We start from the raw sequence: 27,425 nt of genomic DNA, 5'->3' as shown, positions 1-27,425 counted from the left end.
TCTCTACTCTACAGGGATCTGACACCCTCTTCTGATCTTTGCAGTCACATGCCTCCACACAAACAAACACACATAAATATGTATTTTTAATACATCTTTAAAAAAAATAGGGGGGTGCTTGTCACATGCCTTTAATCCCAGCACTCGGAAGGCAGAGGCAGCCAAACTCTGTGAATTTGAGGCCAGCCTGGTCTACAGAGGGAGTTCCAGGACAGCCAGGGGTATAGACAAAGAGAACCCTGCTCCCTGCCCCCCCCCCCCGCAAAAAAGAAAGTAAAAAATAGAAGAAAGAAACTGCACAAACATAGGTTTATCAGAAGTAGGAAATATGGGGGCTATTTTTGAAGCTGCCTAACACAGCTTTTGCAGCAAGTCTCGCCTCTCTTCGGGTAAGGAGTGGGCAAGTATTAACCTTTACCAGGAAAGAATAAGCCCCTGCTTAGATCTTCAGGGTTTGAACACAGACATTTGAGATTTTCAAGTCCACCAGCTCAAATGTCCCTATGCCAAGTATAAGGGTGTCATCTGTTAATCACAGACCAGGGCTAGGGATGCAGCTCAGCTGGTAGAGTGCTGGCCTACCATGCAGGAAACTCAGGATCCCACATCTAACGCCACATTAACCCAGGTGTAGTGGTTACCCACCTGAAATACCAGCCCTCAAGCAGTTGGAATTGGAGATCAGAAGTTCAAGTACATTTCCTAGCTAAATAACAAGTTGGATGCCAACTTGGGCGACATGAAACCTGTCTCAAAAATAAAACAAAGCAAAGCAAAAAAAAAAAAAAAAAATATTGCTGGTTTGAATGAGAATAGCCCTCGTAGGCGCATGTGTTTGAATTCTTGTCACTGGAAGTAGGTTTTAAGTTTTCAAATGCCCATACCATTCCATTCCATTCCATTCCATTCCGTTCCCAATTAGTGTTCTCTCTCTCTCTCTCTCTCTCTCTCTCTCTCTCTCTCTCTCTCTCCTCTCCTCTCCTCCTCTCTATCTCTCTCTCTCTCATCGCTCTCCTCTCTCTCTCTCTCTCTCTCTCTCTCTCTCTCTCTCTCTCTCTCTCTCTCTCTCTCTCTCTCTCCTCCCTCTCCGTGTCCAACTTGGGGATCAGGATGTAAGCTCTCAGCTACTGCTCCAGCACCATGCCTGCCTACTCACCTTACTCCCTGCCATGATATTCATGGGTTCACCCTCTGAAACTCTAAGCCCTCATAGACTTTTTTTTTTAATCATAAAGCAACCATCAATGAGTTTATTTATACTCTAATTAAATATTAACATGCACCTTCCCGTTAGGTGACCTCATGGGTCATGGCCAATATAGAACTTGGACAGAAAATCCTTTGGCCTTGGTGTTTCTGTTTCATGGAAGAACCGCATAATGTGTGTCTTCTGCTTCCATATCTCAATGGTTTCCTGGAGCTCCATCTTCCCCTTAATGACCAGGAGATCAACCACCCTGGGGTCTGTGGCATGCGCATTCTTCATGAACATCTCTCGGACTTTATCCCGTCCCTGCTTTACGGTGATATCCAGCTGGAATGAGTGCACGGTGTTCGGTACCTCCCGATACCAAGCTCGGTAGAGCTCACACACCCTCTGCTTGGCCTCATTCAGGTCGCGATTGAAAATGGGCTTCACCGAGGTACTGACGGCAGCAGCCGGCGAAGGCTGCTGGCCACCATCTTTCCAGGGCTAGACTTTTTTTTTTTTTTCCTAAAAGTTATCTTGATCACAGTATCTCATAACAGCAATAAAAAAGGAACTAAGACACAAAGCAATAATAACAAAGCAGAGACCAAAATTCAACGGATTCTTTTTGGTTGAGCATTTAGTCTCCAAAAGGACTCTGCTTTTTTCCCAGTGAAATCCTGGCTTTGGTACTCAGAGTTTTCTTCTGGCTTGGCTATAGGACTATAAAGAGCTCTGGGCTATGTAACGGGAATTTAGTCTCTCAGTGTAGCCGAGGTGTCCAAAGGCATCCATAATTCACATTTATCACTTGAAAACTGACAGCTAAAATTGTGCATACCTGTGTGGTGCTGGGAGATTTTTCAATGTGTATATACATCATATAAAGGTCAAACCTTATGCTTGGCTTCAATATCTGAGTAATCACAGACAGATTTCATTGTCTTTCTGGAGCACGTCTCTTTTTCCAAGCATAGTCATCTAATTCCTTGTAACTAGTCTCTCCTCTATCTCTCACATGCTAGCTGTACTACGCTCCTGTGTGCTCATTTCTACTGTTCCCTTCCTTCAGCACCCAAGGGCAGATTTTAAAAATTGAACTGACTTGCTCTTTGGGTCTATCAGTACTCCGTTTTTACCACGAGAGACACTAATTTTACTATCTGCTTCTGGAATTATTTCTGCACTTACTCTAGCTGGGACAAATTCACTAAGAAGTGGGGGGTCTGTGCTAGGCACTGGGGAGGCTGACGCAGCGAGATCACGAGTTCAAGGCTCCTTTGAGCTACCATAGTGAGACCCTTTCTGAGAAGAGGGGAGCGCTCCGTCCTGGAGGTTTGAATGCTAGATGGTATGCTAGATGGTATTGGTGAATACCCTCACCTGTGAAGGGAAAGCATGGGGCAAAAGAAGATGACCTGTAACATAGCTACAGGAAAGCCCTCATCCAACACTGCGAGCTGCTTTTGATGGAAGATGACTGTAGGGAGTGGATGAAGTCCTGAGTTAATATACATTGTTGATATGAGCAAAGCCATGTTAAGGACCCCAGTGCCACAGACCCATGAGAGTGGCAAAGCCTTCCCTGAATGAGGCGTGGAGGGATGGCAAAGCCTTCCTCCGGTCAGAGTATAAATGCTGACAATGCAGAAACCATCAACCACAACTTCCTCTACCGCAGCCTGAAACTGTTCCCTTACAGAAATCTACTACTGTGACGAGCTGAACGCGCATCCTTATCATCTATACATAGTAAACATGTCTCTTTGACTCAGATGTATAAAATAAATGCCCTGAGGTTACCCATTACTGCCATTGCAATTGGTGACCTCCATCAGAGTAACTGCAGTGCATCCAGTGCCAGCTTTCCTGTTTGTGTGTCCATGTGTTGGTCCTTTCTTCATTCTCTCATTGCCCCAGGTAAGTCAATGCCTGAAGCCATGTAGAACATGACATATGACACCGCCCCCCTTCCCCCAACCCTCCCCCCACATCTCTGCATCTGAGTTTATTTGAGCTGATGCTCAAATATTCAGACTTCATACCTTATATTTAGCAGTCACTAGATAGAAGTTACCAGTAGAAAAGATTAAGACTTTGGACATAACTGCTGAGAGCAGTTCCTTGGGAGAGATTCTGTGAGTACCAAGGCCTACTCCCCCAGCACTGCAGAGACATTGGTTTTGAGTGCTTTTGAGTGTTTTGAGGTCTAGAAAGGTGGGCCAGACAAGCTAGGACTATAACATACAAAATTTAAGGGGCATCTACTTTCAGATGCCCACTGCACATATACAACTCTCAGAGTGAGTGCCTACTTAGATGTTGTGTCTTGCTTGCCTCACCAGGAACAGCATTCCCTGTAGCATTCAAGGCACTTAACCCAGGCCTGGCAAAGATGAGTGCTTGCTAATTGTCTGCTACTGACACTGCTGCTTTTATGACCACTGCACATTTCAACACAGCTGAGCTTCCTTCACCACTGGAATAGGGCTGCTGGCTAAGTGGAAATGGCTGCAATTATGGCCTCGTCTTGGTTTAATAGGACTGGCATCTTCATTTTAAGAATGGAAATGCTATCTTAGATGTGGGAGCTGGGGTGGCCATGTCACTTACTTATCTAAACTATTGCTAACAGAACACTAAAGTTTTGCAAACAGACAGATGTTCCTGGGAGACCAGCTGTACCTTAGCCCTGAATTTAATCTAATGGTAAGTGGGTGCTATCCCACTTACATTAGTATCAGCATGGACATGATTCAGTTATCCAGGGAGGCAAGATATCTGCCAAAGGCTTTGGGGAAATATTTTGATTAGTAATGAAAAGCAGTTCTTGAGAGCAATCTCCCTGTGATTGCTAGGACCATGGTAGCCATTTTGGGATCCTAAAAGAAGCCAGTCAGGAGGTCAGATCTGGCTGATGCTAAGGGAAAGTAGACTCTTGAGTCTGGACCTTAATCTTCTTCCCCCAATCACCCACCCTTTTAAATAGGATCTCTTATGTACTCCTATCTGGCCATGAGCTCATGATTCTCCTGCCTCCGCCTCCTGAGTGCTGGGATTCCAGGTATGCAACATTATACCTGGTCTTTTAAAAATATTATTTAATTTATTATTATTGGTGTGTGTGTGTGTGTGTGTGTGTGTGTGTGTGTGTGTGTGCCCGCGTGTCCATGCATACACCATTGAACACCTATGATGGTAGAGGTAATTGGTTCTTTCTTTCCATTGGGAATCAAATTTATGTCATCAAGTGTACCTGTCAAATGCTTTCACCTGCTGAGCCATCTCTCCAGCCTGCTAAAACAACTTGTTACGTAAGTTGCATTAAGTTGTTTTCTGTTTGCCTACAGCTAAAAGCATCTCGCTATAACTGACACAGCTATATTAAACAGTGGACAATTAAAACCAAGTATGTACAATGTTGAATTGACAGTCTAGCTTGTTACCTAGAACCAGCATATAGTTTACATAAACGAGCACATTTTTTGTATGATGCCCTTGCTATACTGCTAGACTTGACCTAGGACATGACCTATGTTCACTTCAAACCCTACCTGCTTCAAGCCACAGTGGTACTTATTTTGACATGTAGTTGTTACTTGAATCATTTCCTATTTCAGCAGCCAAACCTCGCTCTTCGCCATTTTCCCTCCGGCCGGCCGGCAGCTATCACCATGAAGGTCGAGCTGTGCAATTTCGGCGGGTACAAGATCTACCCCGGACACGGAGGCGCTACGGCAGGACCAACGGGAAGGTTTTCCAGTTTCTTAATGCAAAATGCGAGTCCGCATTCCTTTCCAAAAGGAACCCTGGGCAGATAAACTGGACTGTCCTCTACAGAAGAAAACACAAGAAAGGACAGTCGGAAGAAATTCAAAAGAAAAGAACCCGCCGTGCAGTCAGATTCCAGCGGGCCATTACTGGTGTGTCTCTTGCTGATATAATGGCCAAGAGGAACCAGAAACCAGAAGTTAGGAAAGCTCAGTGAGAGCAGGTTATCACGGTTGCCAAGGAAGCAAAAAAAGGCTAAGCAGGCATCAAAGAAGACAGCAATGGCTGCTGCCAAGGCCCCACAAAGGCAGCACCTAAACAAAAGATGGTGAAACCTGTGAAGGTCTCTGCTCCCCAAGTTGGTAGAAAATGCTAATTTGGTAGATCAGAGTTTAAAAATAAAGATGTTTCTAACTAGAAGAAGAAGAAGAAGAAGAAGAAGAAGAAGAAGAAGAAGAAGAAGAAGAAGAAGAAGAAGAAGAAGAAGAAGAAGAAGAAGAAGAAGAAGAAGAAGCTGCTAAACCTCTCACAGGGACTAAGATGGAGGAATATAAAGCTGATCATAGTCTAGACAATGTTTTACTCCTGATACTGGCCTCAATAGGCTTGCTTAGGAAACAAGAGCCCAGGCTGTAAGCGGAGATGCCTAGGGCTATAGGGAGAGCCAGAAGGAGTTTGCAGAAACAGCACTAAAGTAATAGGACAAGACCGGATTTAGGATGCTGTAGAGCTGAGAGGTTTAAGAATGTGAGGAGACTCCTGTCCTGTGAGTCTCTGGGAAACAGCTGCTCCACCGTACCTGATGAGCAGACTCTCTTGGACTGGAGTCTGCTCTTGGTTGGCAGTTATTCTGTTTGCCATAATATTTTTCTGAAAGTGCAATGACAATCAAGTCACTGATATACGACCACCTTTTGGTGATGGATAAGCTCTCATCCACAATCTCAGGAGATTGATTCCTGTCTTCCATATGGTCCATAGATATGAACTCTTACAGTCAGGCATACTAACAGACGCTGGCCTCAGTTCATTAGTGGTGGGGAAGACAGCTGCTCAGAACCAGACAAATCCTTTTCTTTCTTTGAAATTTAAAATCATAACTATGAGAGACAACTGTTCTTTGTGGCACCATCTATAAGAGCTGTGGAGCCAGGCCTCATGGTACAAGCCTACAGTCTTAGATATTCAGGGAGATGGTGCAGGGGGATATCAAATTTGAGACCTACCTAGGAAAGTAAGTTAAAGGCCAGCCTAGATAGCTTGGTGGGACTTTCTCTCTAAATAACAAAAGGGGGCGGGGCTGGAGATCCAGATCAGCTACAGAGTGCTTGCTTACCATGTAGCACCAATCTAATATGAAGTTCAAGCCCCAGGACAAAAAAAATAGAGCAAGGGGCAGAAAAACTGTATGGGGTGGCTATCATCTACCATCCATGAAAACGAAGAAGGAGGGAAAAAGAGGACAGCTTTCTCTCTGCCGCTGGTCCTGGCACCTTTAAGCATCTGTGGCTTGTGTCATCTTTGTACTCAGTTGGCTACTCCACCACCTCCTGCCATGGAATATTACAGCTATTTTGTACAGGCATTGCTTTCTCTATATAAGTGCATTTATCCCAAATGTTTTTGTTTATAATTAGCAGTCACATAGATTAGTGGATCCAACTAAATTCCTTAATTGACCTTGCCATGCTACGACTTGAGACTCTTAAATATCTTATTTGTAATAGATTCTGATTTTTATCATTAAATTAAGTTTTTGTTTGTTTCATTGGTTCTTTGTTTGAGACAGGGGTCACTCTGCATATTCCTGGATGTCCTAGAATTCATTATGGAGACCAGTCTGGCCTGGAACTCACAGAAGCCTGCCTCTGCTTTCCAAGTGCCAAAGTTCTGGGTATTTTGGGAGTAGCAAAAGAAATGTTACATGCCACAAATAAAAGATTCTCCAAAGGGCTATCAGTATGTTTCTCAGCAGAAATTGTATAATCCAGGAAAGTATGGAATGGGCTTTCAAATTGCTGGAAAAGCTGCTAATCAAGACAACTAGTCTAGCAAAGCTCTCCTTTATTCCTAAGAGAGAGAGAGAGAGAGAGAGAGAGAGAGAGAGAGAGAGAGAGAGAGAGAGAGAGAGAGAGAGAGAGAGAGACCCAGATAAATAAAGGTCAAAGGAATTCACCAGAAGCCGACTTGCTGTAGAAGTCCTGGTGGGTACTGTTTCCAAGAACACTAATTACTGGCATGTCATTGTGTGAAAGTCAAGCTGCGTGGCCCAGACTAGCTCCCAGCCTCTGACTCTCCTCAGAGTTCCTCCGATGGCTCCAGCCTCAGAGCAGCTGGCACTACAGGTTTATATTGCCTGGTGGGTTTCCCTGATAGGCTTGAAATGTCTGGAAAGCTGTGTGGTGGCTGACCTCTATAATCCTAGCACTCAGGAGACTGAGGCAACAGGCTTGCCAGGGGTTCAAGGCCAGTGTGGAATACACAGTAAAACAAGTATGAAAGTTCATTGGCAAAGATAAATATATAACTGAGCTCTTAATACTCTAAAGTATAATGGTAGTGTGAGAGTCGCTTTTAACTCTAGCATAAAACTTAAAAGACAAGTGTTTAGTACTTTCTAAAACTCCAACAGTATTTCATCAGTGATCCACTCTATAAAGTTACAGATCAGGGGGAGGTAGGTGTCTTCCTCAATTATTCCCCTTCTTTTTTACCCACCTGACTTCTCTTTTTTAAAAAAAATATGTTCATCCATTCTTTGAGAATTCCATACATATGTACAGTGTATCTTAATCATAACCACGTCACACCGACTCCTGGGGCCAAGGGGCCCGAGCACATGCCCCTTCCTGCCCTACATTCCCTTTGCTTTAATACTCCACTGAATCCAATTAGTGCCTCCCCTGGGCATACACCAGGACATGGACAAGCGATGACAACCCTGAGAGAAAAGTGACTCTCCCTCAGGAGCACTTACTTCACTGCCAGTAGCTCCTCGGCTAACGCTGAGGGAGCCCTTGCTGCCTCATTGCCACGGCTTTTTAAACTGGCTTGACGTCTGCAAGTAATCACAGCTCCTGTGGATTCCACCTAATGTAGTCAAATATTTTTGAGATTGGGCGTGGAGAGCCTTTCACCAAACCTGCAATTATTTTCATGTATCCTCCTGTCTCCACTTCCTAGCCTTGGGGTTACAGGTTTGTGTCACCATACCTAACTACTTACATGGGTGCTGGGGATCAAAACTCAAGCCGCCATGTTTGCATGGAAGCTGCATCACCACCGAGCCATCTCCCAAGCACAGAAGTTACAGATTGTGATATAGACACATGGAATTTGAGAGCAAGGAGAAACAAAATTTACCTTTTGCATGCATTGAGACTGAACTGTTAGGAGCACTAAACAGGTTGGTTTAATTATAAGTTTGCTTATAAGGAAGGGGTGAGTAAGATGGCTCAGTAGGTAAAAGAGCTGGTTGCCAAGCGTGTCAACCTCAGCTCAACTCCTGGATCCCACATGATGGAAGAAAAGAACTAACTCCCCTAAATTGTTCTCGAACCTCTTTTCATGTATGGCGCGCGCACACACACACACACACACACACACACACACACACACACGGTTGCATACAAAAACATACAAGTGTAAAAAAATTAAAATATGTCTTTTTAAAAATTTATTCATTTTTATGTGCATTGGTGTTTTGCCTGCATGTGTAGCTGCCTGTTTATTAGGCTGTCAAGTTATAGACAGTTGGGGGCTGCTATGTGAGTGCTGGGAATTGAACATAGGTACTCTAGAAGAGCAGTCAGTGCTTTTACCTGCTAACCCATCTCTCCAGCCCCCTAAAATATGTCTTTTAATAGATGTTCAAAAGAGAAAAAGAATCAAGAGCTATGCCCTACACAGAGCACACACGTCTCAAAACACCGAGGAAGACAGGAAGAGAAGAATACAACAGTGAAGACATTACAAAATAGAAACGAGAATAATATTTACCAATAAATTATGTTAAAGTAAAATGGGTTAAAATTTTCCACCCAAGTTTGTGATGTGGGTGAATGAATTTCCACCTCTTTTGACACGGGGTTGCATGTAGCCCAGAGTAGCTCTGAACTTGCTCTCTAGTCCAACAATGAATTTGAGTGCCTGGTCCTCCTGCCTCTACCACCCAAGCACTAGAATTTTAAGTCTATACTACCACATCTGGCTTTGGATGGATTTTAAATTTTTTTAAATGTCCAACTGTATGTCACCTACCAGAAGTTCATTTTATCCTGTTTGTTTGTTTGTTTGTTTGTTTGTTTGACAGGCTATTGCTTTGTAGCTCCACCCTGCATTAGACCCCTTGATTTCCCGCCTACTGGGAGCACAGGGAATTTAGCATGATGCTAAGCTCACAGATCACAGATAGGCTCAAAGACAGGGGATCTAAAAAAGATATTCTAGGACAATGGGACCTGGGACGACGAGTGGTGCTTATTGGGGACTCTAGTGTGGGCAAAGTCAACCTGCTGTCACGCTTCACCAGAAACGAGTCCAACCTAGAGAGCAAGAGCACCGTCGGTGTGGAGTTTGCCACTCGCAGCTTTCAGGTAGAACATCAAGGCTCAGATCTGGGATACTGCCAGCCAGGAGCGCTACGGTGACATTACCTCCTCCGCCTACTACCATGGCGCAGTGGCTGCACAGCTGATATATGACGTTGCTGAGCACCTGACATAGGAGAATGTGGAGTGCTGGCTGAAGGAACTACAAGATCATGCAGACAGCAACATCATCATCATGCTGGTGGGCAACAAGAACGACCTGCGCCACCTTCGGGTTGTGCCTTTGCAGAAAAGAACAGCTTGTCCTTCATTGAGAACTCAGCCTTGGATTCTACCAATGTAGAGGAAGCATTCAAAAACAACCTCACAACATTCTTTACAGTTATGTGGAGAGCGGGGACTGACTCTGACATGAACTCTGGTGCCCCACATGTGACCACCTCCCCTGCGTGGGGAGGCCTGGTAGCACTCAGAGAAAGAATAAGCAGGCTACCAGGATAAGACTTGATAGCCTATGACCATATATAGTTGGGGAGGAGGTCCCCTCCATCATAGACCTAAGGAGAGGGGAAAAGGGTGAAAGCAGGAGGGAGGGAGGAACGGGAGGATACAAGTGATGGGATAACAATTGAGTTGTAACCTAAATAAATTAATTAAATAAAAAAAGAAAAATAAAATAAAAGAACACCCTTACAGAAATCTACCTCACTATGTCACAGAAGCGAATTGCTGACCTGCGGCCCATGATAAGTCCCCTGGCAACAATGTGGTGAACATCTGTGTGCCACCCACCAGTGATGGAGAGAGACCCAATCAGCTGCTGTGCTGCCAGAATCTGTGACTGCCCTGCGCCCCCACCCAGTGTGCATGTACATCCTAGTTCCTCAGTTCTTGGCCAACCCCTCACCAGTGTCCTCCCGGCCCCTGCTTTGTCGCTGTAGGACAGGCTGCTCCCACCCTCCAAGTGAGCTCTTCCTGCCAGCCTGATGGCCCAGGAAGAGCAGGAGTCAAGGGGCCTCTCCTGCCCTGCCTGCTCGAGAGAAGCTAGAAGCCCCTTGCTTTTGTTCCTACTCTTGGGAATTGTGGGCATCTTGACAGAGTAGGGAGGTTGGTAGGATGGATAGGACCAGCCAGAGGTGAGCAAGACTTGCCTGTTTTCCATGGCAGACACCAGGGAGCCTCCAGGCCTGCACACTGCTGCTCCTGCCTGTAGGTATATGCTGGAAGAAGACACCATTGCCCTTCTCCATCCTCCTCTGCAGGCAGTGCTCTCCCCTGCCCGTCCCTTGTGTCCTTTCCCTGTATGGTCAGGAACCTGTCTACAAGTGAAGCAATATCTTCCTGTTTTATACGTACAGCTGCTCTTATAGCCTTTGGATTTTGTTATTGTCGAGAAGCACAGATTCTTTACACACTTTGTAAAATTTATGCCAAACCTCAGCTCTTGAACTCTTATTCTCCCTGTAGCCTCTGCACTGTTGCCCATTACTAAAATGTATAAGCCAACTTCCGTACAAGAAAAAAAAAAAAAAGATATTCCATGTGCATGGTAACAAAAAACAAACAATAGTGGCCATATTTATATAAAAAAAAAATAGATTTCAAGCCCAAAACTTCCCCCAAAAGAAAACTTATAATAGAATATAAATGAATCAATTCACCGAGAAAGCATGTATTGACCCAATGGTGAATATCATGCATTGATCCAATGGTGAATATCATGTATTCACCCAATGGTGTTGCACTAAACACGACACGAAGTGCAGCAGGAATGAAGGGAGAGATAAGCAGCAACATAAAAATGGGACTTTACTGTCTTGTTCTCAAATTAGATCATCCAGAAGAAAGATCAGTAAAGACACTAGAGGATGTGAACAGTGCTGCAGACCCAGGGACCTGACGTGCAGCTCCTTACACCCAACAACAGAATGAACACACAGTCTTCTGAAGCACACCCAGAACACACTCCAGCACAGGCGCGCCAGGCCACAAAACAAGTCTCAGTGATTCAAAATGATTGAAACGTGTGCAAAGACGCAGTCCTGAATAACCAATGGCTCAAAGAAGAACTCAAAGGAAATAAGAGTCAGCTTCAGAGAAAAATAAATGGATTCACAATGTTCCTAAATCAGGCATAGCCGAAACAGTCCGAAGAAAGAAATTTATAATAATAAACACTTATATTTTTAGTGAGGGAAGATCTTAAGAGAGAGCTTCATGCCTCAGGAAATGAAGGAAAAAAAAAAAAATGCCCATAGTTACCAGAAGGAAAGCAATAACAAAAGCCTGAGCAGAAATAAGTAAAATGGAGGGAAAACCCAGCAAGAACAAAATCAAGGCTTTTTATATTTATTTTTATAATCTTTACATTTCTTTATGGAACAAGATTCCTTACGTGTGTGGTGATGCAGTTACTAAGCAGGGTCCTGTGAAAATATTACACAGGTTATTTTTTAAAGATACACAAAACTGAGAAACTTTAATTAAACTGAGAAAAAAAGAGAAGACAGACAAAATGAAAACTGAAAGCAGAGACATGACAGCTGATCCCACCTGAATACAAAAGACCAACAAGGACTGCAGCAGCAGTTATGCACCAGCTGTATACTTAGAAAAACAGGAAGGACTGCAGCAGCAATTGTGCACCAGCTGTACGACTTAGAAGAAACAATAAATTCCAAGGAACATACCAGCTACCAAAGTGAAACCGTGAAGTAGAAAACCTGTACTGACTGATGACAAATAATGAGACTGAGCCAGTTACTAGACTGGCCTGTCAAGAGCTATCTAAGGAACAAATGGTTCAATGGATGAAGTCCACCAAACTTTCATTTCCTACCAAACTTTAAAAGGCTAATTAGTACTAATCTTTCTCAATTTAAAGAAGGAACATTTCCATCCTCATTTTGTGATGACAGCATTCCTTTGATACCACAGCAAAACAAGGCCTACAAGAAGATGACATATGAACATCTTTGATAAACAGACATCACTCATATTTTTGGCTGTGGGCCTAATCTTTAATAGCTGAACCATCTCTCCAGCCCACATGGGACTGACCTAGACCCTCCACACATACGTTACAGTTGTGTAGCTTGGTCTTCTTGCAGGACTCCTAACAGTGGAAGCTGGGGCTGTCTCTGTCTCTGTTGCCTGCCTTTGGGACTCTTCCTCCTCTACTGGATTGCCTTGTCCAGCCTTAACAGAAGAAGTGGTACCTAGTCTTACTTGATATGCCATGGCTGGTTGATATCCAGTGAAGCTGTCCCTTTTCTGAAGAGAAACAGAGGTGAGTGCAGTCAGGGAGGCTAGGAAGAAAAGAGGGAGGGGACATTGCAGTTAGGATGTAAAATAATTTAGATATATATGTTTATTTATTTATATGTATTATGTATGTATGTATGTGTATATGGGGGCTGGAGAGATGGTTCAGTGGTTAAGAGCACTGGCTGTTCTTCCAAAGGACCTGGGTTCAATGCCCACACCACATGGCAGCTCACAACCATCTGTAATTCCAGTTCCAGAGGACCTGACACCCTTACACAGACATACATGCAGGCAGAATACCAATGAATATATAATAAAATAAATAATAAATTATGTTTAAATAAACATATGAAAAATAAAAATAATGATTCTAGGGCAACTGATTGTTCTTACAGGAAGCAAAAAAGGAAAAGAAAGCAGCAAAGGGGGAGAAGGGGATGAAAAAAAGCAGGCCTGAGGATACAGCACAAGCATGAGGGCCTAAACTCAACCCCTGGAACATGGAGAAAAGCCCAGCCTCCTGTCACGTGACTATAATCCCAGCGCTTGGAGCTTGTTGGCCAGCCAGCATAGCTACAAGCTAGTGAGAGCCCCTGTCTTCAAACACAAGGTGGGGGAGATGAACTGCTCCTAAAAAACACCTAAGGGTGTCCTCTTACTGCCAGGGTGTGGGCATACGTGTGAACATAGGGGTATGCAACCTGCACACGTGCACTTATGCATCCTACAAACGAAAAGAAACAAACTATACCATTATCTTACAGCAAACACAGAAACAAACACAAGATCGGTTGAAGACTTAAATATGAGACCCAGAACAATAAAGATCTTAGAAGAGGGCCAAGCAGTGGTTGGGTGAGGAAAGACACTTGGTGCCACGCTTACAGACTTGACGTTGATTCCTGGAATCTGCATAGCAGTAGGTGAAAAGTGACATGTTCGAGTCGTCCTCTGACCTCCACACATGTGTCATGGTGTGCAGCTGGAGGAATCCAAGTGAATTCTAAAATAAAAATTCAATACTTTTTTAATCTTAGAAAGAATATAGAGAAAAACTCTTTTCCACTGAACTTAGCAATGATTTCCTGACTATTCCAAAATATTCAGGAAAGCAGAATTCCCAAACAAGGCTATACCTCACCAAGAAGTTCTTTAAAAAAAAAAAAAATCAATAGAAGGAGAAAGTGAGGGCAGGGGAGAAGTGGGGAGGACACATGCAATCTAATTTCAGACAGGATCTAATATCTAAAATAAAGAAGGAACTCATACAACTAAGCATAGAAATCAGGTTAAAAGTAGACAAAGGATCTGAACAGATAGCTTTCCAAAGAAAATACATGGCTCACGGATATACGGAAAACTGATCATTATCATCAATAAAAAACACAAATCAAAGCCATATAAGAATTTATGTCATACTTTTTAGAATGGCTACCTTCAAAAATTAAGAGATAAGTATTATTAATCAGTTAGGTGAAAAGGACTCTGGGTACAGTATTGATGGGATATAAGTTGGTACAAACATAAAACACAGTAAGAAAGATCCCCTTAAAACCCAAAATAGAATAATCATGTGGCCCAGCAATCCCATTCTTGGTATCTATACATTGGAAATGCTGTCAGTATCTCAAAGAAACATCTGTACCCCCATGCACACTGCAGCATTATTCACCATAGCCAATATGCAAAAACTAAATCAAGAACACATAGGCACATGCACATGCACACATGTGGACACAATGGAATGTTATTCAGCCATTAAAAAGAAGTCTCGTCACTTACAGAAACATAGACAAACTTGGAGGATATTGTGATAAATGAAGAAAGCCAAACAGGTAAATATGAAATAACCTCCCTCAAATGTGGAAGTTGGACTCATGGAAACTGAGAGTAGAACATTCATTGTAGGGGTCTTGAGAAAAATTGGAATTTTGGCCAAAGGATAGAGATTTGGGCTGATAAGTTTGAACAGGTCTGAAGAGCTAATATTTATTAAGGTGAGTATATTCAGCAATATTGTATAATGTACTTGAAATATTTGGAGAACAGCACTGAAATGGTCTTGCCATAAAAAGAAAGGCAGGCAGCAGTGTGAGGTGACGCAATAAATAAGTTAATTGGCTTGGTTGCTTGTGGTGCCTGATCCACAATGTGCTCCTATGTCAAAGGAATATGTTGTGTACCTTAAATATGTCATCATATTTCAATAAAAGTGAAGGGGGAAAGCGAGGTAGATAGAAGATTAGAGGAACAGCTCAGACAGAAATACCAGGCAGACCACTTGGTGCCTCCACCAAGGAGCACAGCTGAGTAGAGAGAACATCAGGGTAAGTAAGAGAAGATAGAGTCGCTGGGGTGGAAAGACTAAGTGAAAAGCGTTACGCTGTATTCTCCAGAATGAGAGTCTGTAGGAGGCTCTCAAGGGTGTGGCATCTTGTGCAAAAGAGGAACTTCATAGTAATGCCAGTGGCAGATAAGCAGCTTACACAAGCCAAGAGAAAATTTTAGTCGAGAGATTTTTATCTGTTTTACCTGTCATTGTCTGCAAAGCACCTAAACAGTGCTTGGTATGAAGTTAAACTCAACTCAGTGCAGATGATTAATGAAGGGATAATCAAAAGAAGTGTTGGCCAAAGCTCGTCTCAAAAATTACTGCAATAAACGCCTATGCCACAGGCTGAGACTAGAGTGGGAACTGAATGGCTATGTGCCGGGTGACGACTACACAGGAGAAGCTTTCAGGCATGCTGAGTAGCCACACATCCAGGGACAGCAAGAGTGTCAAGAAAAAGATGAGTTGAGCACTTGGGTGATTTAAGATCCAAAGGGAAGCTGTTTTGGGGAAAGTGATAGATACCCAAGGAGCACCAGTATGCGAAGGATTCTTCTTAGAGCTTCCTGAGGCTGAGGCCCCTCTCATACCTCAGTTTTAAACTTCTGGCCTTCAGAACCATGAAAGAATACATATTTGTTGTTTTAAGCCACCAAATTCACAGCACTTTAAGATAGCTCAAGGAAACTTTTTCAGTAGTACTTTAATGTTGCCTATAGTGTTAGGTATTGAATGGACTCTAACTTATTTTCTCTTTCTTTTCTTTTCCTTTTTTCTTTTTGTTTGTGGATGTATTATCTAGCCTTCCAACAGCTCTAGCAAAAATAGCTGACAGGATAACTTATAGGACGAAGGACTTTTTTCAGCTCACAGTTGCAGGGGACTCAGGCCATCATGACAAGTAAAATGTGGCATTCATACCATGATAGGCAAAAACTGCTCAGTACTTAGCTGGATTTTTTTTTTACTTTTTCTTCCTATGTTGCTTCCATCTAGAACTCAGTTCATGGATGCTGGCATTTGACACCAGGGTAATAACAATACTAACCCCTCTCCCCCATCAGTTAGCCCTTTCTAGAAATGCCTTTACAGACACCCCAGAATTGCGCCTCAACAGTCTCCTAGGTGGTTCCAAATCCAGTCAAGTAGACATAATAACCCATACTTTCTGTATTGGTTGAACATTACTAAATCTTATGTCAATGCCACATTAAAAAAAAATTGTTCACTTGCCCCTCAACTATTGACCATTTCTCCCCTGAGCCCAGTAAACTCTGCAGTCACATATTTAGTATAAGTCAGGGCCAGAAGTAGCAGGCTTCATCCTATAGCTAGGAGTAGTTGGGGCCTCAGAACACCACCTTGCAGTCATGCTCTTCAATGTGTGGCTAGCTCAGAAGTTATAACCTACTTCATAAACCTACTGTTGCCTCAGGGAAAACAGCAGGCAGCTCACTGGCCAGCATCACAAGTGATGGCAGGTGTGGGGGGATTTTAGGGGGTGATTGTGCATTGAATCATATGATATGAGAGCTGGAAAGGACCGTGGGGATCATCCAGTCCTACCCCCTCATTTCACAGTTGTAGGAACTGAGACCAAGGGAAATAAATGGGGCTTGTCCAAGTTGCACAGCTGCTAGTGAGTTGCTGGGCCTAGAACCCAGGTTTCTTGATTCTCGCTTAGTATTTTTGTCATTGTTTGCCTCCCTCAAAAGGATAGCAGAAGTTTTGGGGACGTTTTCAACCACATCTAAGTCTTCATCAAGGTCAAGGGTCCCCAGAAATGAGATTTTCTCAATTCCTCCTGCTTCATCTCTTGCCATTCGAGGTTAGAACTGCCTCTCTCTCGTGTGCTCTGGTCTACACTCTCAAGCCTTTGCCCAGGCTACAGTCATGCATGATCATGCCTGGCACTTCCTTCCCTTTTCTACCCACCCATCTGGCCCTTTAAGTGCTCAGCCTGAGAGGCTCAGTCCTACCTTTTTTATAGGACTGTCACTACCATTATTCCCTCCTTTCTTTAGCTCATCGCCATATCTGTGCTATACACAAACATAATTTAGGTTTAAACTTAATGCAATTTGTATAACCGACTAAGCAAGTCCCTTAAAGCCTTGTCACATCATTCTTTATTTACTAAAAACCATAAGGAGAGAAGTCAAGATCATGTATAAGGATGTTTCTATACCTAACAGTCTATGTCTTCAGAAGATTTTGAGCTTCTCGGGAAGAGAGCTCTTTCTTCTATTTCTTTTTCTATTCTCTTAATATAGAAGCTCTCAACTGGACAACTCAGCTCCCCAGGAGACATTTAACAACACTGGGTTGTCACGACCTGAGAAAGTAGGTGCTACTCTGATCTAGTTGATAGAGACAAGAAAGAATGTGAAAGAGTCTGTAACTCACAAGGCAACTTCTCACAACAGGAATTTTCTAGTTCAAATATCAGTACAAGCTGACCAGACTTTGCCTTAGCCCCTAACTCAGTATTATAGACACATAGAAGACAATGAATGAGTGCTTTCATCTTTCAGAGAGAACTGTTTTCAAAAAAGAGATACTACCGAATATGAGCTGCCATAAGGAGAAAGAAACAGCTGGGCAAGACCAGCGCTAAGTAAAAGAAAAGAACCTTCTTCATTTCCTTTCCTCCTTATCAAAGATGAATCGTTTGGGATATAATCAAAGTCCAGAGTATGCATGTATGGAAATGTCGCAGGGATACCCATTAATTTGTGCAATTAATGTGTGATAATAATTAATTATAGGAAGAAGGTGATTAGTTTGAGAGTGGAAAATAAAGCACCAGGGAAAAATGAGGTAAACCTAAGCTAGAGTGGTGAGAGATAAGACAGGAAGGCTTGAGAAGGAGACCTGCATGACACTCTTCGTCAGCAGGGAGAAGAGGGAGTGTAGTGAGGAAGGAAGCAATGGATGGGTGAAAATTAAAAACAGAAACTATGTGCTCCGTAGGAGGTGTCACTATAAAGAGCTCACCTTTTCTTTCAGACCTCGGCAGGGTAACAGCCTGTGACTGCAAGAAGCATTAGTCAGGAGAACACTGGAACACCGGAGGGAAGGTTCTGGAAAGAGATGCATGTTGTCAAGAAGTCTTGCATGCATGAGGTTCTTATTCACACCTTCCCTTGAAGGAAAGTCTGGGGTGAAAATGTCTTTTATTGACAGATGAAAGGTCAAGCAAAAAGAAAACAGGCACCTTTGCCACTTCCTCCTCAGAACTCTCTGGGGTTGGAGCCAATGCACAGCTAAGTGCCATCAGTGATCCTGCCCAGCTTTTGGCCTTTGCCTTGGCTCTGCTCCCTAAGCTCTTCCTCACCCCACCATGTCTGTGGATTGCACCATGCAATCCACAATTACTTTGCCCCACCAATCTCCTATCATTCAATAAACATAATAATACCCTAGACACAAAGAATATAGAAAGCTCCTCAGAAGGTTAGGAGCTGAAAGTAGCAGCCACAACCTAAAGCTTTCCTGAGGAGGCCATCTTGTTCTCAGCCTCTCTGAACACTTGGCAGAAGATTCCATGACTCGCTCGCTGCCTATCAGAGGTATTGAGCAAGGTTTCTGTTTGGATTTCTCTGCGGGAACATATGCTTAAGTTGAACACTGAAATTCACAAGAATATTTCAGTTCCTTGTAAACTCTTCTAGTCACAATCACTTCAAGTGAGATATTACCTGTGGCTCCTCACTGAGGAAAAGTTCTCCTAAGGGGACTTCCAAGAGATCATTTCAGGAGATCTTGGAGTCATGGTCACATGTAGTATATGGTAAAGCAAGCTGAAACAGGAATAGGAGAATACTCAAGAAACAGTTTTGTTTTGTTTTGTTTTGTTTTGTTTGACTACTCTCTGTTGCATGGGATTATGAATGAATTCCAGTTGGTATATGTTCATGTTTTCTAGTAATAAAAATGTCAAATGGAAGCACATGTCTTTTCAAACAGTGTTTGGGGTGGGGAACAATATTTCAGGGAGAGGCAGAGGTCCACACATAAAATGAATTGGACATATATATTTTTTCTGCTGCTGTCTTACATGGCAGAAGAATGGATAGATTCTCTTGATAAATGATCTGGAAAGAATGCAGAAAAAAAGTTAGAATGTGGTTGCTCCCTTCCTGGCCCCATGACCACTTCTGTTGGTGTGGCTTTTTTTTTTTTTTTTTTTTAACCTGTTCTTCAAGCAGTGCGTCTATACCCTCCAGCTGTACATCTCATGCCAAACAGCAGTACATAGAGAAATCATTACAAGACACTTGAGCCAGCACTACAAGTCCCACACAGAGCAGCCTGGGTGTTGCTGTACCCCACTTGAAATTTTTTCACCTTTCTCCTTGTGGTTCCTTCAAAATGCAATGTCAAAGGAGGAGGACATCTCCGCATCTCACCTCTGGTTTTGCTTTCATAGGTCTTTTGTGCCCACTCATCTGGCTGTAACTGGGGCTCGGTTTACAAGAAACTGCCAGTAAAGTTGAGATTGGGAAAAGATGAGTAAACTCTTACTCTCGAGGTGGAGTTTGTGGAGAGAAAGAAAGGGAGATCCCCTTTCACCTTATGAGATGGTGTAACTTAGCACAGTTCTATCTGTCTGTCCTACTTCCAAGAGGAAAAGAGGTAGTTTAGCACAGCTATTTTCTTTTCTAACTAAGAAACTGGGTTTGTTTTTAAGTTTGTTTTCAACATCTCACTGTAATTCATTCTTTTCTTTCCCCAAATACAGAAAATATGAGGTCCTGAAATAATTTGACGTAGCATGCAGTAGGCAGAATTTTGCCCTTTGGGGATCATACAGATGGATGAGGGCTTCTGGGATTAATGTGAAGAAAGTGAGAGCAGCACCTGGCATTAGGCTGCAGCTGGCTGCTCTCTGTAGCAGTGAGTGCTTCCTACACTCTGATATCAACTATAGCTCAGGAGCACTGCAGGTTTGTTTTCAAAAGAAGCCAGACGCTTATAATTTTAAGTAAAATTGCCTGAATTATAAACATAGGTTACTAGTTTAATAACATTTTAAGGGCAAAACCAAGTATGCCCGCAACATGGGCCATTTTCTAAGAGAACACTGGATTTGTCTTTTTTTTTTTTTTTTTTTTTTTTTTAATGTCAGTCATTATTAAAGGGGTTGGGGGGAAGCAGGCAGGCTCTGTAGCAAACTACCTGCAGCCTGTCCTCCCCCTCCCACCTCCAGCAAATCAAGCAGATCTTCTCCTCCAACCTCCCCACTCATCCCAGACCCTAACTCCAACAGGCACTCCCTGGGGAACTCACTGACCAAGCAAGTGGGGAGCCTCAGATCTTCACCCTCCCTCCTCTCCAAATCCAAACACCCAGTCTCATTTCCCAGCTCGGTAATAGACTCCCTGCTGTGGCCTCTCCTCACTCTTGGCCTCCATTCCCAGGGAACTAAGCAGATCCCAGTGAAATACCCTTTTCCCTCCCTCGTATGGACCTCCTCAGCTTGCCCTTATAACTCATCTCCATTCCCAAATATCAGCTCCCCTATTAGTAGAAACATACTGTGCTGCTGGGAAATCCCGGTGACCACACCTAGCAGGATCCCAAAAGCATTCCCTGCTAGGCAATACACAGCCTATACACTCTCCTAAAAACCAGAGAGGAGAACAAAAACCAAAGAATAAAGCACTCACCCAACAAAGACAAGACTAGATATCAGCACCTAGAATTTCAGTATCATCCCAAACCCAGGTACCTTGATGCCAGCGTAAAAACACAGTCAATAACAGCCAGGACAATATGGTCCCACTAGAGCTCAGCAACCCTACTATAGTAGGCCCTCAGAAAAGCAACATAGCTGAATCACAAGACAAAAAATCTTAAAATAGCTGTTATGAATATGATAGAGATTCTTAAAGAAGAAATGAATAAGTATCTTAAAGAAATCTATAAAGGCAAAATAGTGAAAGGAAATTATCCAAAACTTAAAAGTGGGAATAGAATCAATAAAGAAAACCCAGACTGAGGGAAATCTGGAAGTGAAAATTTTAGAAATTCAAACAGGAACCTCAGAAGCAACCTCACCAAGAGAATACAAGACATTGAAGACAAGACACAAGAAATGAATACCTCAGTCAAAGAAATTGTTAATTTTTTAAAGGCATAGAACATCCAGGAAACCTGTGACACTATGAAAAGATCAAATCTAAGAATAATAGAAATAAAAGAAGGAGAAGGAACCTAGGTTAAAGGCACAGAAAGTATTTTCGACAAAAACACAAAAGAAACAGTTGTGGTCCACTGCATTCGTACACCTAGCATCTCTTGTCATCACTTCAGAAGTCTTGGTGAGTCTTGGAGGCACTCACTGACTTTCATCTTTTCTACACAGGATCTCATGGCCCTTTCCACAGAACATAGGACTGTCAAGGGGGAAATTTGGAGGACTGTGTACTCATTCAAACATTCAGCAGGAATGTGACATGGGTAAGAATGAGGAAGTGTTGCCATGAGCAGAGCACATTCTATTTACCTGCATGAAATTGTCAAAAGCAAAAGTAAATGGTATAAAAACATAATAAAGATGTAAAAAAAAAAAGAAAGAAAGAAAATGTTCTTTACCTAAGGAAGGAGGTCCCTATCAAAATATAAGAAACATACAGGACTCCAAATAGACTGGATCAAAAAAGTAAGTCCCCTTGGCATATAATAATCAAAATACTATATATACAGAGCAAAAATTAAAAGCTGCAAAAAAAAAGATCAAGTAATGTATGAAGTTGGACTTATTAGAATAAGACTTGATTTCTCAGTAGAGACTCTAAAAGCCAGAAGGACCTGGACAGAAGTTTTACAAACTTTAAGAGAACACAGATACTAGCCCAGGCTACTATATCCAGCCAAACTTTGAATAACAATAGATAAAGAACAAAAGACATTCCATAATAAAAACCAAATTTGTGTAGTATCTATCTATAAATCCAGCCCTACAAAAGCCACTAGAAGGGAAACATCAACCTGAAAAGGTTAGCCACACCCAAAAAAACACAAGGAATAAATAATTCCAAATCATCAGATCAAAATGTGGGGACACACCACAAGAACAAAATAACAGAAATCAACAAACATTGCTCATTGATGTTAAATTTTTTAAAAGGCCAAAAACATCCAGGAAGTCTGAGACACTATGAAAAAACCAAATCTAAGAATAATAGGAACAGAGGAATGGGATTTTTTTAAGTCCCTTGACTTCAGTTGTCTCAAATCCTCAATAAAAAGACACACTAACAGAATGGATGCAAAAACAGGATCCATCTTTCTGCTGCATCTAAGAAACATATCTTACCATCAAAGATATTAAGTGTGAAAGAATGGAAAAAGATAGACCAAAAAAAAAAAAAAAAAAAAAAAATGGGCCTAAGAACCAAGCCAGTATAGCCATTTTAATATTTGACAAAATACATTTCAAACCAAAACTAGTCAGAAGAGACAGGGAAAGGCACTACATGCTCATTTAAAAATATATAGATATATATGGATATCCACTAAGAGGGCATTGCAATTCTTAACATCTATGTATCAAACACAAGAACACTAAAGTTCATAAAAGAAACACTACTACAGTTTAAATCACAGATTGGCCTTCACCCGCAGCTATTGGGAGACTGCAATACCCCACTCTCACCAATAGACAGGTCATCCAGGCAAAAATTAAACAGGCAAATACTGGAGCTGAGTGGTATCATAAACTAAATGGACCTAGCATGTTTATAAAACATTTGACCCAACACAGGTAAATATATTGTCTTCTCAGCAGCTCATGGAACTTTCTCCAAAATTGATCACATACATAGACACAAAGCAAATCTCAACAAATACAAGAAAATTGCTATAACATACTGCATCCTATCTGACCACCATGGATGAAAGCTGAATGTCAGCAACAAGTGAAATAACAGAAAGCTCATAGAAACTTAAAAACTCACTACTGAATGAAAAATGGGTCAAGAAAAAAAATTTTAACTTTCTAGAATTGAATGAAAATGAAACGGAACATATTCAAACTTGTGGGATATAATGAAGGCCATTCTAAGAGGCACCTTCTGAGCACTATGTGACTAGATTTTTAAAAATGAAGCATACTAGTAACTTAACAGTACACCTGAAAGATCTAGAAGCAAAAGAAGAAACCGCAGCCAAAAGGAGTAGACAGCAAAAAATGATCATACTCAGATCTGAAATTAAAAAAAAAAAAAAAAAATACATTAACAGCCAGGCACGGTGGCACATGCCTATAATACAAGCACTTGGAAAGGAAGAGCCAGGCAGATGTCTGTGAGTTCGAGGTCAGCCTGGTCTTCAAAGTGAGTCCAGACCAGCCAAAGCTATACAGAGAAACCCTGTCTCAACCCCCACCCACACACACACACACACACACAAACACAAAAAAAAAAAAAAACCAAAGAATCAATTAAATAAAGAGTTAGTTCTTTGAGAAGATCAGTAAAAATTACAAACTCTTAGCCAAATTAACTAAAAGACATAGAAAGACTCATAAGGACATACTTTAAAAACCAAATTGGGAAAAATCAAAAAGAAATGGATTTATACCATTTACCAAAGTTAAATCTGAATCAGATAAGCAATTGAAAATTATTTATAACTCCAAGTGAAATGAAAGCAGTAATTAAAAGTCTCCCAAGCAAAAAAAAAAAAAAAAAAAAAAAAAAAAAAAAAAAAAAAAATGGCCAGATGGTTTTAGTGCAGAATTCTACCAGACAGTCAAAGAAGAGTTAATGCCAATACTCTTTGAATTAGTCTACAATAAATAAACAGAAGGAATATTGTCCAACTCATTTTATGAAGCCACAGGGAAGATGGGGTCAAGGAAGGGAATACAGGGAGAGGTAGTTAAGATTAAGGGTCATTGCAGGGGTCATATGGAAACCTAATACAGTAGAAGCTTCCTAAATTATGTACATATATGAAGGTTCTCTCAATGAAATTGACAAATAATAGGGGTGGTAGCACCCCAACTGAACATCTCTCATCACCAAATGAAGCTTTAGTACTGCTCGCGGGTTATATCTAATCAAGTTGTTGGCCAAATGGGAAGCAAATAACTCAGGCTGTTGCAAAGGCTATAGACTGTTCTTCACAAACTGACAGTGGGGCGCTGTTGCTAAAAATAGCACCGAAAGAATTCAGTGAACATGGAAAAGTCGAGGTGCTACCTACCTAGAGTCTTCATCTTTACTGGCTAATGTTTTTGGGGGTTTTGTTTTGTTTTGTTTTGTTTTGGGGTTTTTATTGTTGTTGTTTTGTTTTGCTTTGGTTTTTGGTTTTTCAAGACAAGGTTTCTCTGTGTAGCCTTGGCTGGTCTTGAACTCACAGCAATCCACCTGCCTCTGCCTCCCGAGTGCTGAGATTATAGGCACATGCCACCACAGACCAGCATGGCTAATGTTTTTGATACCAAGAGGTACTCTGTGGGCTACAGAAAAACACCAACCCAGCTACAAACCCTTCCGCTACAATGGTGTCCTCCTCTCTAGGAAAAAGTAGTGAAATGGTGACACAAAGCTTTCTGATGTAACCAACCAAAATCTTGATTTGATTTAAGGCCCACTCTGTGATATAAAACTAATACCCCGATGCTGCTTGAGTGACCAAGAACCTGAGGCTAGATAGCTCAGCAACGTAGATAAAAACTGGGTATGATTGTTTTACAAAAGGAACATGGCAATAAAATGACTTCAAGTGACATTCTGCTATACTCACGTACCAGTGAGTATGCATGGCCAAAATCAGAGAAGCTTCATCCTACAGCAGATGGGAACAAATACAGAGACCCACAACCAGAAAATATGCAGACAGTGAGAGACCTTGGAACACTCAACCCTAAACAACATACCTCTATAAAATCCTTCCCCTCAGGGCTCAAGAAGAGGAGGCAGAGTCTAAGAGCCAGAGGGGTTGGAGGAAACCAAGGAATCAAAACTTGAACGTAGCAGAACCGATACAAACATGAACTCACAGAGTTCATGTACAGGCAGGCAGCAGGTACAGGGCTGGTTTGGTTCTGCATCAAATGGGGTCCTAGAGCTGAAAAGACAAATGGACACATACCCCATCTCGGAATAACTCGGAAGCTATCTCCAATTGATAATCACTTACAAATAAAAGGTCAGTTGTCTCCAAGGGAGATTCACTGGGGAAAGAAGCTGCTTGTAAGGGTAGGCTGCTTGCCCAGCAGTAGACAATCAACAAACTCAGTGGCATCTTTAGAGTTTTCTTGTCTCATGATAGCATGTCAAGGCCTTTTATCATTTTTATCTAGTTTGTTTTATTTATTTATTTTTTTACCCTCAGGTTTTTGTGCATATAATATGGCTTCCCGCTTTGTGTTTTTGTGGGATTCCTGATTATGTGAACAAGTGTATCTCTGTGTTTATATCTGATTCTTCTGCCTTTTCTTGGGCTCTTTTCCTTCTATTTTGTTCTATTCCAGTTTGTTTTTGTTTTGTCTTATTACGTTTTATTTTATTTTATTATTAGCCCCAGGAGCTTATTTTTTTTTCTAATAAGAGATATAAAGGGATCTGGATAGGAAGGGAAGTGGAGAAGAACTAGAAGGAGTAAGGGGAGGGGGAGCCATAATCAGAATATATTGTATGAAACAAAATCTATTTTCAATTTATTTTTTTTTTAATTTTGAGTTATTTATTTTTATAACCCTGTTACATCTCCTTCTTTTTTTTTTTTTTTTTTCTTTTTTATTAATTTATTCTTGTTACATCTCAATGTTTATCCCATCCCTTGTATCCTCCCATTCTTCCCTCCCTCCCATTTTCCCATTATTCCCCTCCCCTATGACTGTTCCTGAGGGGGATTACCTCCCCCTGTATATTCTCATAGGGTATCAAGTCTCTTCTTGGCAACCTGCTGTTCTTCCTCTGAGTGCCACCAGGTCTCCCCCTCCAGGGGACATGGTCAAATGTGAGGCATCAGAGTACGTGAGAAAGTCATATCACACTCTCCACTCAACTGTGGAGAATGTTCTGACCATTGGCTAGACAAGGGCTGAGGAGCCTTTTTTTTTTTTTTTTTTTTTTTTTTTTTTTTTTTGGTTTTTTGAGACAGGGCTTCCCTGTGTAGCCTTGGCTGTCCTAGACTTGCTTTGTAGACCAGGCTGGCCTTGAACTCACAGTGGTCCGCCTACCTCCCAAGTGCTGGGATTGAAGGCATGGCCACCACACCTGGCTAGCTGAGGAAACTTAGCAGACATAACCAAGTATGTTTGGGAGGCTAGTTTGAAACAGATCACCCAAAATAGACATTTTGGAGACAGTGGTAGAAATTTGCATATGAACTGAGTATTGGGTGGTAGAGGGAGTATTTGCTTTATTGGGTATAATTATGGTGTTGTGACTAGGGAATGCAAGTTCAGGAATATTTCGGAGCCATATGTGGAAATGCTTAGCAATGGTAATATCTACAGCTAAGGTGCTCTCCCTCTCTCACACACAGAAGGACGTGGACAACAATTGCTCTAGAGTCTAGGCCTCTGCTCATTATACTGTTTTTTGTAGATGTTTATGTTTGAAATATTTTAGGAATTATTTTTTTAGTCTCGGAATACAGTAGATCACATGTAACGTGCCAGTGGGTTCCAGTTTTAACCGTTAGAAAGTTCTACTACATTTTTCCTGGTCAAGAAGGGGATTTCAGAAAGAGCCAGATCAGAACAAAGCAGACTGTGGGACCATGGATGGAGCTGAGAAACAAACAGCCTGAAAGCGGTCTGCTCAGGGCTGAGACTGGCAGGCCAAGAGCTGGCTACCTGGAGGCCAGGATGACCTCAGCGATGGGAGGTCGAGTGCAGAAGCTGAGGCAGAGATTTCGGGTGCTTCTGATTCCAACACTGTGGGAATCTGAGCAGTGTGACCCAGAAGCAGGATGGGATGCTGGGGTCACCCATCTCCTCATCCAGCTACAGCTAGCCCATTCTTCCCTAGTGGCCTGAGCTTCCTGTGATCTCCAGGTGGTTGTATCGGACCTCGATGAATGTTAAATGCCTTTCCAGGAATAGCTGCTTTGTTTCCAGGCTCTCGATGCTGGTCACGGGTCCAGGAAATGAGTATAATAGCGCTTGTCTTTCCTGGAAGGAAGCCATTCCTGGGCACGTTTCTAAAGACATCTGTGTGTGGAGAAAAGTCTCTTTACTTTTTTTTTTTTTTTTTTTAAATCTTCACTGGCTAGGAAAGGAGAAGAAAAATGTTAAATAAGTTAGATTGGGGTTTCCACTAAGTCATCTTGAAACTGTCATTTGACAGGT

General features: G+C 42.0%; 1 protein-coding gene and 2 pseudogenes across 1 annotated transcript; 2 read left to right on the top strand and 1 right to left on the bottom strand.

The window, feature by feature from the left end:
- Window positions 1-1,240: 1,240 nt before the first annotated feature.
- On the bottom strand, window positions 1,241-4,833 carry LOC127194154 (NADH dehydrogenase [ubiquinone] 1 alpha subcomplex subunit 6-like). The gene is made up of 2 exons (XM_051151491.1): window positions 4,819-4,833; window positions 1,241-1,693 (listed from the first exon to the last, which is right to left on the bottom strand). Exons 1-2 carry the CDS (start codon window positions 4,831-4,833, stop codon window positions 1,301-1,303), a joined length of 408 nt encoding a protein of 135 aa, XP_051007448.1. The 3' UTR covers window positions 1,241-1,300.
- On the top strand, window positions 4,829-5,307 carry LOC127194279 (60S ribosomal protein L24-like; annotated as a pseudogene).
- Window positions 5,308-9,348: 4,041 nt separating this feature from the next.
- Window positions 9,349-10,351, top strand: LOC127194153 (ras-related protein Rab-11B-like; annotated as a pseudogene).
- The last annotated feature ends 17,074 nt before the right edge of the window (window positions 10,352-27,425 follow it).

Source organism: Acomys russatus, chromosome 10, assembly GCF_903995435.1.
Source record: "Acomys russatus chromosome 10, mAcoRus1.1, whole genome shotgun sequence".
NCBI classification, from domain to species: domain Eukaryota; kingdom Metazoa; phylum Chordata; class Mammalia; order Rodentia; family Muridae; genus Acomys; species Acomys russatus.
This window is presented reverse-complemented; position numbering and strand designations above follow the sequence as displayed.